Source organism: Trichosurus vulpecula, chromosome 9 (assembly GCF_011100635.1).
Source record: "Trichosurus vulpecula isolate mTriVul1 chromosome 9, mTriVul1.pri, whole genome shotgun sequence".
Lineage (NCBI taxonomy): Eukaryota > Metazoa > Chordata > Mammalia > Diprotodontia > Phalangeridae > Trichosurus > Trichosurus vulpecula.
In genome coordinates this window covers 143,539,615-143,555,484 of record NC_050581.1, presented here as the reverse complement: position 1 = coordinate 143,555,484, position 15,870 = coordinate 143,539,615, and the positions used below count along the sequence as shown (strand labels likewise).

The 15,870-nt window shown below is 44.7% G+C and overlaps 1 protein-coding gene across 1 annotated transcript in view; it reads right to left on the bottom strand.

Annotated features, from left to right (window-relative positions):
- Positions 1 to 205: 205 nt before the first annotated feature.
- IQSEC1 (IQ motif and Sec7 domain ArfGEF 1) overlaps positions 206 to 15,870 on the bottom strand; it is a 103,521-nt gene continuing 87,856 nt past the window's right edge. The window contains 4 exon segments of the mRNA XM_036738888.1: positions 206 to 5,010; positions 6,310 to 6,359; positions 12,471 to 12,647; positions 13,647 to 13,808. Of these exon segments, the coding sequence (XP_036594783.1) occupies positions 4,426 to 5,010; positions 6,310 to 6,359; positions 12,471 to 12,647; positions 13,647 to 13,808 (974 nt within the window). The 3' untranslated portion in view covers positions 206 to 4,425.

Below are 15,870 nucleotides of genomic sequence, written 5' to 3'. Positions count from 1 at the left end.
GTCACATAGTCAACAGAATTGTCAGCCATGATTGACTCACAAATTTAATTTGTCATCTATCTAAACCACTTTCAGTGGCACCCCTAAAGCAACCAAAATCAATCCAATGTTTTCAATGAGCAGTCAGCTAAAGAGAATATAGATATCTTTCTTTCCCTAGTTAATAACTGAATTTCTGGACATTTCAGAAAAATTAAGAAACAGAGAGTTTTAAATGATTTATTTGATTTCTTCACATGATCACAGTTATAGTTTTACACTGATAGGGTCTGTTACTACTTACAGACAGAATGCATATTAAAACGAAAGCACTCCTTTCCTCTCCAGAGTTACACAGTCAATGAATGGGTACTGGGCCTCAATAGAGCAAAAGCTTCTTTTGAGCAGGATGGTCTTGGAAGTCTTTAAACAGTCTGCATTCAAGATCTAGCTCTAACAATTTTTAATACAGTTCAAAGCTGAATTATGGTTCTTAAGAGGAGATAGGTACTGTATATAACCTCAAAGTGAAAGAATGCAGACTTAAGAGTAATATTAATTTACACACTATATACAAGTTGAGAGAATTATCTATTCCTCCTACTTGGTCCCATTTTCACCACCCCATTTCACTCAAAGTAATCTTACAATTGGTTCCTTTGTTATTGTTGTTAATATATATATATATACAATTACTCATTTTTCAGGCAGGAAGGGCGATGGTATTTTACAACGAAAACAGCATGCTTAACTGTAGGAAACACAGCTTCATATGGAACGGCAAGTCAACATGTAGAGAGTCATGGTTTAAACATTTGCCAACTGTCTTTTTAGCTCACTTTAATGAGAAATAAGAGGCTTCTGTTGCATGCAGTTGATGATGGAAAAAAACTCTACACTGGAAGTCTGATTACTTTTTAGCAAGACGTACATTATATTAGGACGAACTTTATTTTTTACATTGATGTACATTTCATTCATAAACTTAAAAAAATACAAATACATTCTTTGATTGTTGTCCCAGAAAAGATTTTGTTGTTTTTACCAGCTGTTTTCCTTAAGGGTCTTGCCATGATGTTATTGATTATGTGATCGCACCAATTCATGGGATTTGAAAAATGTTATTAGTGTGTCCTGACTCGACTTCTTCAATAAGCATGACTAGAACCATCCCAACAGCCATCTCAACCTCACGGTGGGAACATTTAATTCTCTTTTGCAGCCCAACTCATCAATCTTCTATCTTCCCACTCAAGGCAAAAACAGATGATGTTTTCATATGGCTATTAATCTGTGATTTATTCTGACATGTTGGATTGCAACTTTATAAAAAGCAATGATGTCCCAAAGACCTCTGACTTTTGGGAAACTACTTTGTTGGTATTCATTACTTCCCAAAGTAAAAACAGGAGGCATAACTCTGATCCTTTCAAAATATAATACCTATGAAAACATTTCTAGTCTTAAGCTTAGAAAAACACAAATGGCACAAAGTTTGTCTACCTTGTTGACCCAAGCCTTAGGTAAAATTGGAAACAGGAGGATAAAAAGTTCAGATGTTTCCCTGTGAAAGCTTCAGGGGAAGGATAACTGCTTAACCCATGTAATTCTTCTCTTAAGGCTTTCAATGGATCATCTCCTGGCCCAGGTACCTCCCTAGTCCAAAGTCTAGACTCAATGCCTTGTAGGTAGAACTTCAGAACACACAGGACAGTTTGGGGATACAAATGACCACAAAAACTCAGAACAACAAAGACAGCCCCAGCACCATGATGCAGAAGTATCTTTTGGTTAAGGGGAGTGGACGGTGGTGGAGGATAGAATTTATTTTTGTTTTTCTTTTTTTTGTTTTTTTTTAACTAATGCCACTTGAGAAAGATCAATGTTGTACCCAAAGTTTCACATCTTTTCTGGAACAACCTAGAAATTACAATTAGACTCTACCATTGGTACAGTGGGATGAAGAAAAGCCTACATATTTTAATATGTTATCACTTTACTTCGACTAATTTTCAACAGTAAACACCAATATATTTTGCAAATATACAATATGTAGAGTGTAGCCTCATACCATTAACGTTAGATGACATGCAATACAGTTCTAATTTCCCTTATCATAACAACATCCCTTCACTTGCAAGAACAGAGAGCCTCAAGGGAATTTGGACAAGTTCAACTTTAAGGTAAATGGGACGATTTTGGAACAGTTAATGGCAACTGAATAGCCTCCCAACTCAGCCCAAACTAAATCTAAAGGACATGTGTACCACTCTTTTCACAAAAGAGCAGTTTGGAGAAGATATCAAAGAAAGAAGTATTACACACATAGAAAAACAAAAGTGGGCAGGTTTAATTTTTTTTTTAAAGGCTAAGCTCTAGACAGTTAATCTTCCTAGAGGACAAATACAACAAAGTGCTCAGTTTGCAGTTTTGCTGATTTTGTGATAGCAATGGCATGACAAAAGGGGTGAGGAATCAACAAAAAAGATGGGGAGTCAACAGATGCCCCCACACTCGATGAAGACCCAAGCGACAGGAACCAGGAACTTTTCAACCCAGAAGGTTTTGCTCTTCTCCTTGGCGTTGCCTTGGCACCAGCCCCTGCCAACTCTTTCGTGCTTTCCCCACATCTCAACAGAGGGACTTCATATCCTCCCCCCTTTTTCTTTTCTTTTCTTTTTTTAAAGGGGTCTTGCATTTTAGCTGGAGCAATGGGGGTAGATCTCTTGTTTCTACTGCTTAGGTGTAAAGAACTTGCAGCTGCAGAGGCTCAAAAGGCTGAAACTACAAAGTAGGTGCCATGTTTGACTCAGTATAGAATCTGGATGTGCAGAATCTTGGACGGGCTAGCAGATGGCGTCATCACAACACAGAAGCAACAAGAGCACAGCTTGATTTCATGTGATGCTTTTGCAACTAACCAGACTATGAGAGAGAGGCAGGGGAGACTCAGCCTGCTGAGTACTGGGTACTTGTCAGCTAAGAAGTCGGATGGGTCACAATGATGAAACAGGTGTTTTGCTAGCACATGGCTACATGGAATTACAATTACTGTTATTATTTTTCAAAATAAAAACACCACCCTAAAATGCTAAATCCTAAAATAAATGTCCTAGAGCAGTTCCTGTTGGAAATGCTCTAGGGGGACTTCCGCCCATTGCAATCGGGAACAAAATGAGTAAGTTATGGTGTTAAGGAAACGAGGATGAGTGTCTGTCATTTTCATGTTGGAGATGAAAATTTCTGCCATGTTTATGTGCGCCTCTCATATGATTCTGAGTTTTGGGTCCGATAAATCAAATGCATACAAAAGAAATGTGGATCATGTAAGTTCACAGTTATTACAGCCTTTAAAGTGTCTAAGAAGTTTTGTAACCAATACTCGAAGACAACCAATACTTAGCTGGTCATCCCATGTTGCTACTGTAGAGTTTACTGCATCTTAACTAGTTTGCTTACCTGAAATACCAGAGCAGTTATAATACTGGTTACTTAGGATATTATTGTTAATAAAATAAGGATTTATACAAAGCAATATTGGACTTAAACAGTTAGATGCTATGTTACTTGGCACATTCAGTAATGATTGCTTAAGAGATCTTTGCAAGTCCTCAGGGACTTCTCTCTCTCTCTCTCTCTCTCTCTCTCTCTCTCTCTCTTTCTCTCTTTATGAAAATACTGAAACATCTGAAATTTGTTTCTAGCATTTAAGTTTTTGGCCTACTCTCTCACATACTACTCAGCTACGGTGCTGTCTATCAAGTAAGTGGAAATTCCTTGTAAAATCTATATTGCTAGTTTTGTGGACTGAAAAGTTTGCTTTCCACGCACAAACGTTACCTATACAGTGTGTATGTATATTTATATATATATTTATATATATTTATATTATATAAAGTTTACTTACGTACTTTCATCAACCATATCAGGTCTACTTAATTTTTTGCCCATTGTCAATTAGAGCAAGAATGCAACAAGTTGTGTGTGTGTGTCTGTGTATGTATGTATGTATGTGTGTGTGTGTGTGTGTGTGTATGTGGCGTGCTTCTTCTTTTCTAGGCTGGGTTTTCATATGCCTGTAAAATCAATGAGGGCAAGGGAGCTGGGGGCAGTTTAACGTCTACTTGGCAGGTGGCACCATTTCAAGGCCAATGATGGCAAAGACTGGCCCAAACGCAGGCCCTCCCAAAGGTGGAGGTGAATGAAGCCCAGGCCAACAAGGTTAAATTGAAAGGAATTTCATTTCCTAAAATGCAAGCCTTGTGAGCTTTTGGGATTCAATCATATTGTCTGATTCCAGGGCCAAGGGAAAAAAAAAAGAAAACAAATCCACCCTAGGTTTGATATACTGCTGGCTGCCTGCTAGGTGCGCCTCTGTGTCAGATATCTGGTGCTACAGTCAATAGGGGGGCCCAAGGCCCCCCTCCCCATCCCCCCCAGGTCTATCTAGACGATTGTGCTGATGCCGCTATGTTTGGGCTTCGTGCTGGTGGGAGGAGGAGGGGCAGACTGCTGTCCGTGGTGGTGCGCTGTGTGCCCAGAGTGGGTAGAGTGCCCAGCGTGGGATGAGGGCAGTGGTGGGTGGGCATGTGGTGTGTGGGCATGTGCCACATAGGGCGGGTGGGGGGGATGACCCCCATGGGGGACATGGTGGTACTGGTGTGCGTGCTGGGTGTGCTGAGGTGGGTGGTAGTGGTGGTGGTGGTGGTAGGGGGGTGGATTTTGCTGCATGTGGCAGTACTGGGTGTGGTGCGTGTGCACCTGGGCCTGTGTCTGTCCCTCGGAGGGGCCCTGGTGGTGCCCGGTGGAAGGATGCTGAGCATGCTGTTGATGGGAGATGACTGGGGGGTGAGAAGGGGGCTGTGAAGGGCCAGAGAGTGGGTGGGCCTGAGGAGGTGGCTTCCCTCTCTTACTACCAAATAGGGAGCCTAGGAGGGAAGAAGAGTTAGGCATAGTCTGGTGTGGGCGAGATGGACACTCTCGGGTTGATGTAGCTCTTCGGCGCATGTGAGGACTGCTAATGATGGACCCCTAAAAAGGAAATTCATAGAAATAAAAATTAAAAGGTTTAAAGTATTTATGTCAGAATGAAAAAAAAATTAAAATTAGCAAACCGATCATTAAGCTTCAGTTGAGCGGCCTGGCTACATATAGGTTTGGGTGAGGCCAGGCTCCTGGCCTATGCCTCCTCTAATACAACTAGGGGGGTGCCACTGGTAGGAAGGAGTGACCCTGCCAGATAGAACTGGTCTCTGGAGGAATGTTTTCTGCAACTTTCCAATTAAAGAGTGGAGGAAATGCTGACTCGGGAAATCCTTTCCTGACACGTAGGTGTTAAGAAAAATATAAAGGGGAAAACTCAAATCTGCCTTGGGCTGACCATTATTGGGACTCTCTGCTTGCTGGTGGTTAGTGTGGTAAATAGACTGGCTGGGCTGCCTTCAGCCTGGTCCCCTTCCCTTGCAAATCGCTTCTTTTCACTAAGTCTTTTGCACTTTCCTAACTGGCCCAGTAGCTCCAGATCAGCTTTCAAGGGTCTACTTCCTCTCAGGTTTTTTTAAGGCTATAGTGCGTGGGACACAGGACAAGCTATGCTCGGGGCAAGTTACCCAGGTTTTAAACTTTATCCTACCTAATGCAACCCAAAACAAAACAAACCAAAAAAAAAAAGGTAAGAAAGGATCTGCAAGCTGAAGTTGACATGAACAGTAAATATAAATGATTTGAAGATGAATGAAATCTCATGAAATCCACATTGAATTCATCTGTCTCATTGGCTTAGCTCCTCCCATAACCTAGCTATGCAATTCCATGGTGTCATGACTGCAGACATTGAGCAGTTTAAACGCCAAAAGAAGCGATGGAGATGGTCGAGCATGGAAGTTGAGAGGTCAGCTAAAACATCCAAGTAGCGAGAACAAAGGGGGAGTGGCCTGTGAGCTGGGGCTGTAGTGGGAGGGGGAGAGTGGAGAGGGGGGGTAGGGTGGCAAAGGGGCAGGTGCTCATTAACCATGCTTGTGGGAACAGAGGAGACGGGTTAGCTGAAACCAAAACACAAAAAACAAAACAACCCAGGTTTCATCGAAAACAAGCCAGTAAGTGGCGCTTGATATTTTAAGCTTCGTACCAGGACGGAGTGAGTGGCCCAGGCATGCACTTTATCTTAGGCAGGCAGGTTGTTAGAGGGCTATGTGTGTGTGTATTTACATATATATATATATTTATGTATACATAGGAAGAAGAGGAGCAAAAAAAATACATGTATATAAAATAAAGGTTGGAAAACGCACATCGTCACATCCAGCTAGACATCAGGCGCTTCCTACTTACTTCCATATTGCTGTCTAGCGATCCTGCACTGCTGCGGCGCCCACGCTTCCCTGCCCAGAACATGCAATACCATAGGTTAGAGACCGGACGCAAGACCTGGCTGAGCAATTTCCTCTCTAGGCCTGAGCTGGCGCTGCTACAGGAGCCTCTAAGCGCAACTATGGAGGGTCTGGGCGGGCACCAACAAGCTCAGCTTCGAGAAGGCTCCCAGCTGCAGGCCTCTGGGGCCCCCATCTGGGTCCAAGGGGAGGAGGAGGCTCAGTGGAGAAGCAAATAGCCATTCAGGTGCAAAAAAGGTATTTAAAAAAAACACACATATAAACAAAAACAAAACACAGCCCCAAATTTAAAGACCATCTCCTATACTCCAATTCCAGTCTCTCCAGAGGGGTGGGGCACAGTGGGCAGGAGGGACACCTTCACAATCAGGAGAATCCAGTTCTGCCCAGATTCTAAAAAAGTAAAGACCATCTTCCCCCAGATGTCAGGTACATCTGCTTTTTTCAAGGATTTCCAGGCAACTGAGGAGCTTCCAAGTGCTAGATTAGATGGGAACAAGGGACAGGGACCAATAAGGGGATAGGGAAGAAAAGTAAGGCTTCTTTGGAAACTAAAAAACAAAAGGAAAAAAAAATTCTGTGAAGCTACTGAACCTCAGTGGATTTCATATATCCTTTTGGAGGGGAATGGTTAGGAGGAAACTAAACTTAATTTTCTTATTTTTTTTTCCTTTTTGAATTTTTCTAGACCAGCCAAAATTGCAAGTGTCCCCTTTTGTTACAGCTCTGTGGTGTGTGCGTGGTTGTGCAACATGGGCCAGAGGTCACCTGGTACGGCCCGAGTTGGCCAAACGGGACGGTGGAAAGATAGCCGCTGAAGCAGGGATCTGTAGGGGGAATGTCAGCACAAATCTCTCCCTTTGCATAAGGTTATCTGAGCCCTTAGCCTTCCCTTTTCCACCCAGTTTCATGATGTCTATCCCTCTAGGTTAGACCAGCTGGACAGAGCCTGGTACAGGCCTTCAATTGGAAGCCTCTAAGCTAAACTGGGATATTGACTCAACTTTACCCAAAGCTGAACCCCAGGAAGGTGGAACTAGAAGGCTCTAACAGGAAGGCCCTGTTCCTTCTTACCAAAAGAACAGAGTGGGTGAAATGTCCTACTCAGCATCTTTTCCCTTTTCAGCTGGGATACAGGAAGCTTGAAACTTGGCACTTTTTTTTTCCTTAGGTCAGAAAAAGCCTAAGGAAAAGCCATCTATCCTGTCCTTTCCGAACCTGAGGAGAGAGGGGATTCTCTTCTTTTACAATCTGAGTAAAAAAGAGAGGGGAGGAAATCTGCACCCTTTCCCCACTCCCAGCCCTGCTGCAGCCCAAGAAGGTGCACCTGAGTCAAGAAAACAGGCTTAGTAATTAAGAAACTCAGGGGGACTGACTCCTCAGAGAAGCATTTCTTTCTATTTGAAAGAAAAGCCAGTCTGAGCCACAGGAGGTCTAGGAGATGAGAAAAGGTTTTCTTTCTCTCTGCCTTCTTGGTTAAAGGGCCCTTCCAGACCTTGCTCTGTACCGTACCTGGGTCCCAAAGAGGGAAGAAAAGTGCTCTTAGTTTTCCTGAAGGAATCAGCTTCACAGCCCGTTTTTGCAGGGAGAGAAAGGATCCCCTAGAGAAAACTGTTTGCGTCAGTTGAACATAGAGCTCTCCTCTTGTGCTCATCACAAGCAAGAGTAAGTAATCGTCCACTATACAAACAAACCAAGGAGGTTATCATAGAAGCTTATGTTTCCTCCTCCAAAGAATCTTCCTTCCCTTCGGGACACCGCAGCTTAGGTGTTTCTTCTCTTCTTCTCCTTCAACATATTGATTAGACTTTCCTTTATTTCTCTGAGCCTTGTGCTAGACTGTGACTAGGTAGGTCAATGGGTGTGGTATTTTTGAGGCAGACTTTCTAAAGCCAACTAGTGAAAACATATGCACACATACACACACTTATGCACACCAATATGTATGCAGAAATTTAGACGTCTGCACATGCATAAGCAAAAATATATACCTCAGTTACATAGCCACCCATGTGTGAACCCTCTTTCTCTCTCCAACCCCAGATGTTCATGTGTGTGTACACACCTCATCCTACACAGATGCCCACAGCTTGAAGTAAAATATCCCTGACTCCATACCAGGCCCCCATTGATGGATGTACTGTCTTGCTACCTGGATGTAGATGTGACACCAGTGTCTAGGTTTCCTAATCATCTGGAAGACCACAGATACTTCTTTATGGTGCCTGGTACACAGTAGGTACTTAATAAATGCTTGGCTTGGAGCCACACAGACACCATACTATTGACCAGCAGCGCACCCCCCCCCCCCCCGGGGGCATCTGGTCCTTGACTCACTTCTCAACACTTCAGTGGTCAACATACTGATCAGACTGCAGAATTCAGCAATAGCCTCTAGGCCCTGTGCTGCTGATGGCCTTGTGTAAGCTATTCTCTGATGTGAGCGGGTGGGTAGCAGAAGCCTGCCTTAGCCTAGGCATGTGTCTGGAGCCCCAGGTCCGCTCTGCAGAGCAATCCATGGACTCGTGCATGTTTCTTGTATAGGTTTCGGAATTGTTAGCGATACATGGTGGGTATGGAAAGTCCTTCTCAAAGACTTTAAATAATGTTCATCATCTACTGAATGGTTTCCAGGAAGGATGGAAGCCAAGCCTTCGATCAGCTTCTATTTTTCTTTGCATCCTTGAGGTCGGCAACAGGAAACAGGGTTTCTGTCACTGGACGGACCTTAGCCATAGCTGGTGAGGCGATCCATGGAGGAGGAGACTGAAGGACTGCCCCCTCGACCGAGGGAAGGTTGAAGCCGTTGCCACTGTGCACGTTTTGTAAGCAGAGATGGGGGAACACTTCTCCGGGCTGAATCAAAGTCCTCAGTTGGTGTCCCTGCCTTTCTTCAGCACTGCCACACTAACTCGAAAGGCAGATGCCAACCTGCCTTTGCCAGTAACGACTGAGAAGTCAGAGGACTTTAAATCCTGGCTTTGCTACTTCCTACCCTGGGGAGGTCACTCTCTGTTTCTCAACCTTGGTTTTCTCATCTAGACAATGAGGGAGGTGAATTAGATGACCTTTAAGGTCTCTTACAGCTCTATATTTAGGAATCTAGGATCCATTTTGTCTAGACGGGGGAGCCTTGAGAAGGAAAGATGTTTGCTTTATTTGCACAAGCAGAACTCTGGGTCATTCTAGCTCCAGGCTGCTCTGATAAAGCCAGTCTTGGCTAAGAGTCCTGGGGGTGAATTCAGTCACCTAGCCAGGACAGCCTTTTAGAGTTTCTCACCGGCTGTTCATACTAATTCAGTACATTTTTTCCCCTGAGAATCCAACACCCCATGCAAGGCTGTGAGGGAATAGAGGATGAGGAGATGCTATAGTCCCTTTCTCTGAGGACCTTACTTTCCTGCCTGGTCACTTTTATTATCTTGGCCTCCTTCCCCAGGACAGCTTCCAAAGCTGTACTCTGCCTCTCAGAAGACTTAAGATTCTAGGGGAATAGGTACCTTCGAAGGCAATCTCAGTCATCTTCTTGGCAAAATGAAGGAACACTTTTTAAACCTGGATACCCTGCAATAACCCTTATGTCCCTTCACCCCTGGTAAATCTACATGGCTATGTGTACCTACCCTAGACCTCGTCTTTTAGCCTTCTCTCAAGGGGAATGGAGTAGAGAAGTTACTAGAATCAATATCTTAAGAGGTTCTATGTTTTTCCGTTAGGGCTTGTAGAGGGTTCTAGATCCAGATTAATGTCCCCTTTCAACTCAGGATCTTAAAATAGCATTACTGTTATTATTAATAATAACAGTAATAAAATAGTCCCAATATTCCTTTCTTTACAAATACTTTAATCCGAGGTATAATGGAAAAGTCATTAACCCTGGCCTTAATTCTTCCCATTGGATTGAATCAAGATTCATACTCTCTTGACCCCAAATTCTGGTAGCTAGGAGAAGAAATGACCAACTGCTCTGTCTCCTGAACTAACCTGAGTCATTTGATCACCTTGAACCTCTGTTTGGTTACTGGAGGGGTGAGAGAGGGGGGAACAGACAAGCTGGACATGCTAAACTCTTTGTATTACTTAGTTCTGGAAAAAAAAAACTGTGGTCAGGGTCCAAAGGTCTTATGGTGGGAGGTACTCTCCCAGCCTGGGAAAAGAGCTGGGTCTCAGGGGTCCTGAAGCTGACTCTTAGCTCAATTTGTATGACAAGACCCAGACAAGAGCACAAGCGTAACCAGCTGCCTAGAAGCCTTGGTGTTTATGCCAAATTACAGGAGAGGGTGGCAGGAGTCAGGGAGGGACTTGGTTGGTTTTTTGCACTGCACAGCACCAAACAGAAGCGACCCCATAGCCTTTGGCGGGCAGAGAGCCTACAATTAAGTTTAGTTGGGTTTAACAAATCCATTGCTTAAACCATTTATGTGGTAGATGGATTTCAGTTTTGAATTGTGGAAAAAAAAATCAAAAACCAAAAAGAAAAAAAAAAAAGAAAAAAAAAACTTTTGGAAATGAGCATGCCAGGAGCAAGGTATATGCTGCTGATACATGGAATGGTGTCGTGAGCAGAAGGAATTGTCTTGCAGATGACACATAACCTTCTGCCTGAGCATGGCTATGTGGCAGTGCTGGAGAGACTGGGATGGAAAAATCCTATGGGGAAGGAATAGTGGAATCAAGATTCCTTCCCAGTGGTCTACAGGTGGGTGCTATACCACTCTGTTACCAGCAGGTTGGAGTTGGGATAGCTCTCCCCCACCTAAAATGAGCCTCAAAAATAAATCAGTCCATGACTACAAAGTTCTCTCTCTAGTCTAGGGCCAAATCATGTTAGTGGGTGAGAACTTGTGGTGTTCTTGGCTGTGAGGCAGATGGGGATATCAAGGAATAGATGGTCTAGTCATCAGAGAGGTCACAGCAAAGAGATTTGTCATAAACACCTATCCATCCCGTTTGATAGCTACATCTCTAGGTAGCGACCCCACTGGAACCTCCTCCCTGCTGCCTCTACAGAGAAGCCGTCTAGCCACTGAACAGACGCAGAACACACAGGCGTTTGAGGATCACGGCTATGCTAGGGTGCAGTGGTTAAAAACAAGCCAGGCATTAGAATTCACTGGCAGCTAACATAGTTTGGTTCTTGGTCTTTCCCCCTTGCTGCTTCGTTTGTACTGCCATAGCCCTAGCATCCCTATCGCATTGGCACTAATATCCCACTAATGATTTGGGCATTGCTGGGTATTAATGGCTGGCAGCAAAAAAAACAAACAAAAAACAAAAAACAAATACGGAAACCAAAGCAATGAAGAGAGGCACAGATTGCTCTTTTCGCTGAGGGCTTTTTTTTTTAAACACCTTTCTATTAGCTACTAATGCTGAGTTTAGGTGGCATCTGGATTTCAGTCACCTCAGGAGCAATGACAATTTAAGACATGCGTGCCAAGCGATCAGGACTTTTCTTGATCAGGCTAGAGTTCTCTACAGACAACTCAAGCCAAAGGTAAAGGCAACCAAGGGAAAGAAGGAATATCATGTTTAGAGAGAGCCTACCACGAGGTGCCTCTGCTGGGGGAAGGAGGGATGGAGAGAAGGAGGGGATGTCAGGTTCTAGGCACAATTTAGTAGGGCTTCACTCAATTTCATTCATCAGTGTAAAACACAGGTAAAAACTTCAGCACAAAATACATAGGACAGCCGCTAACGGGGCCCTGTTCTCTTGCTGTCTTTCTCTCCGTATTACAAATTCTTAAAAGAAAAAAAAACCACTTAAAGTAAAATGGGAGAACTAACTACTTTATTCTTAGACCAATTTCCCCTCAGTGATGACACTTAAAAATGGGTTCTGTCTTCTTCCTCTTTTAAAAGTACAAACAGCAAAAACTAGAACTGCTTCATATTTGTCAAAACTATTTGAATTTTCACGGGGGGAAAAAAAAAGTAAAACCAAACAATGTTTTGCTAAGAAAACTTGCCCACATGCCCTGCCTGGGGCTCTGCCGTGTTTCTTTCCATGGGCACAATGCATGCACAAACTGTCGGGCTTTTTTTTTTTTCCGAGTTTTGCATGCATTGCACTAGGAAAGCAGAACTAAGCCCGGCTCTTACCCGCTTCTGAGAGGTCTCGGAGTGAGCTGCTCAGTGCACTCCGCTTCAGGCCCTCGCCTGTGGCATAGCTGTCATCGAGGCAGGCTCGGCTCAGAGTCCCATTACCAGGCTCTTTCTTCAGGCTGGTGCACTGGGACATGCTGGGCCGGACGACGCCTTTCTGTTTCTCGAGCTCCGCTGGAACAGACAGAATGGAGGCATGTTCTCATGGTTACTGATGCAAGGCCTGAGGGAGCACCAGAGGGGAGGGGAGCTCACAAAGAATGGAATGTAGGGATGTCCTAGTGGGGCGAGGACAACGGAAGGACAGAGAATGACTCGAGCACCCTTTGGGGAAACGCTGAAAACCCTGAGAGGGGGACTGCCCCCTCTTGAGGGAAAGCACTTTGACTTAATGGGCAGGTCTGGACTTCAGAAGACCCAGTGTCCAGTCTGTCATGCCATCTCTCTGGCTTCATGGGCAATTTATTTAAGACTTTCTCCTTGCTTCTCCCTCTCTGCCTCTGACTCCTACCGCCCTAGGTGAGGAAGGATGGGCCATCTAAGTTGGTGTAATTCCAGGGGTAATATGCCTCTTGGAGAAAGCTCAAGATGCCACAGGCATTATTTACAAAAATTATAGTGGTAATAATGAGTGACATCTACCTAGCAATTTAAGATTTCAAAGTGCTTTCCTCTAACAGCATTATTGTGATTACTGACCCAACGCTGCTGAAGAGAAGCTGGTAGGGGGAGACTCAGCTTTCACTCTAGCAGTTAGTCAGTTCTCAGCCCCCATGGAATGGGGTCCAGATCCTGGATTTCCATCCCTCCTGTGTTGGGAGTGGGAAGGTTTCCTCTGATTCCCATCAGTCCCAGAGCCAGAAAGGTCTGATGGTGTGTGGAATGCACACCAGGATCTAGAGTAGAGGTGGAGAACCTGCAGCCTAGAGTGCCCATGTGGCCCTTGAGGTCTTCAAGTGTGGCCCTTTGATTGAATCTAAACTTCACAGAACAAATCCCCTTAACAAAAGGATTTGTTCTGTAAAACTTGGACGTGGTCAAAGGGTCGCACATGAGGACCTAGAGGGCCACATGGGGCCTTAAGGCCGCAGGTTCCCCACCCCTGACTAGAGCCTGAGTCAGACAGTGACTTTATAGTCAAGGCTCAAACTGTGTATGATCCTTTGTACTTACACTCTATTCTATGCTTTTCCATTTCCTGAACTTCTGCAATCGATTCCCTCAAGTCATCAGTGAATTTCTTCCTGTCTTGGGGATTGGGTGCATTGAAATTTATCAACACTTTGATGTCTGCTCCTGGGACAGCAGATGTGAGCCGGATGCCATTAGGATAATCTGTACAGGGAAAGAAAATAAGTGGAATTCATGTTTTTGTTTGTTTCCTGTTAGTTTTTCTTCCCTGAATTTAGGGCTTGGTTTTCACCTACTTCAGAGCATGAGCCTCCACAAATCGAGACTTGGCCAATGTGCTCAGCTAGGTGGTACAACGGACAGAGCCCTGGGCTTTGAGGCAGGGTTTGAACCCAGGGTCTTTCTGGTTCCAAAATTGACTACCCGGATGACCTCGGGTAAATCAGTCATTTCAACTCCTCTCAGCTTCCCTGTTCTCAGTTCTAAAGTAAGAAGACTGGACTCAATAGCCTGGCCTCCAAACTCTCGTTCCAACATTAAGCCTATGACCTTGGGGTAAGTTTCAAGGGCTGTGGAGAAATGATTCTGGAGAGGGAGATGAAATGAGCCGACATCCATCAGACACAAAATTAACCCTGCCTGTCACTGGCAGCAAGAAGCCAAACTGCTGCTGTGTTTCACCTGGCAGGGCTTCACCTGGGTGGTCCTCACAAAACTGCCTTTGCCTCTTGGACCCGTAAATAATGTCACATGAGGAAAATTAACGGAATTCAGATGCTTAACTTGTAAAAAGGGGGGAACCATGACAGTGGGAACCATCAGCTAAGTTAAAGATGAAACTTACTTTTTCTGTGTTGCTGTAGAGCAGGAATTCTTAACATTTTTTGGGTCATATGGAGCCCTTCTCAGAATAGGGGAAGGGAGAAGGGAAGGGGAAGAGAATAAGCATTTATGTAGTAGTGCTGACTGTGTGCCAGGTACTGTGCTAAGGCTCCCTACCCCTGCCTTTTTTCACTTATGTTATTTGATTCTCACAATCACCCTGGGAGGTAGGTGCTACTATATTATCCCTATTTTACAGTTGAGGAAGCTGAGGCAAACAGGGTTAAATGACTTGTCCAGGTCACACAGCTAGAAAGTGTCTGAAGCTAGATTTGAACTCAGGAACATGAGTCCTGCTAACTCTGGGAATGGTGGGGGGGGGCGGGGTGGAAGCCACTCAAAGACTTTACTGACATGCAAACCAGGGATTAGGAGTTAGAGGGAGATGGATTGTGGTCCTGGGTTAAGCATGGCTCTAGCATATATCTCATTTTTATTGGAGGATCCACTGATGTTATTACCATAGGAGACATTCCCCAGAGAAGGTCCAAGGCCAGATCTTGTTGGGGGAATGAGTATGGGGTCTGGGCATGAGGGAGTCAGGAGAATCAATAGCAGCTCTGAGATGCCAAATGCCCCATCTTTACTGGCCCAAGTCCTCTCTACAAACAGACAGCACTGACCTGCTGCCCCCATGCCCTTGACAAGAGCAAACTGTACCGTTTTCTCTCACATGCCTACTTCCCAAAGACAAGCTACAAAGGGCTCCAAGAGGCCTTAATCCAGGCAGCACAGAAACTTCCCCAGAGTTAAGAGAAGGCATATAAGGGATAGGCAAAGACTGAAAGCCCAAGTCTCCAGGAGAACAGAGCAGGGAGAGTTTCCAGGTCTAGGATGGGAGAAGCCAGGGCAAGGGGCCTCAACTCTCCTAAGCCAGCTAGAGTCAGGCCGTGCCCAAATGTTCAGGTTCCCAAGATACTGTGATGTGACCTATGTATCCCCTCTTCCCTTTTCCTGAATTTTGGTCCCAGCGGCTATAAGTCAGTGGGGGGAAGGTGAATGTGAGGTGGAGACAACAGTGGTGGGGCTTGCAGCCTATGGTTCTTGCTGTCTCTTATACAAGAATAGAAGGTAATCGTGAGGCAGAAATCCCCCTCTGTCCCTGGTTAGACCAGGGGTGGCTCGGGGGTACAGCAGAAAGAATGCCAGGCTGAGAGTTGGGAAAACCTGAATTCAAGTCTGGCTTCAGACACTTACTAGCTGTGTGACCCTGGGCAAGTCACTTACCCTGTTTGCCTCGGTTTCCTTATCTGTAGAAATGGGGTTGATAACAGTACCTACCTCCCACGGTTGTTAGCACAGTGCCTGGCAAATAGTAAGCACTGTATCCATGTTGTTGTTGCTGTTATAAAGATCATTTCCCAGTCCTAGGGGTTAAGCTGGG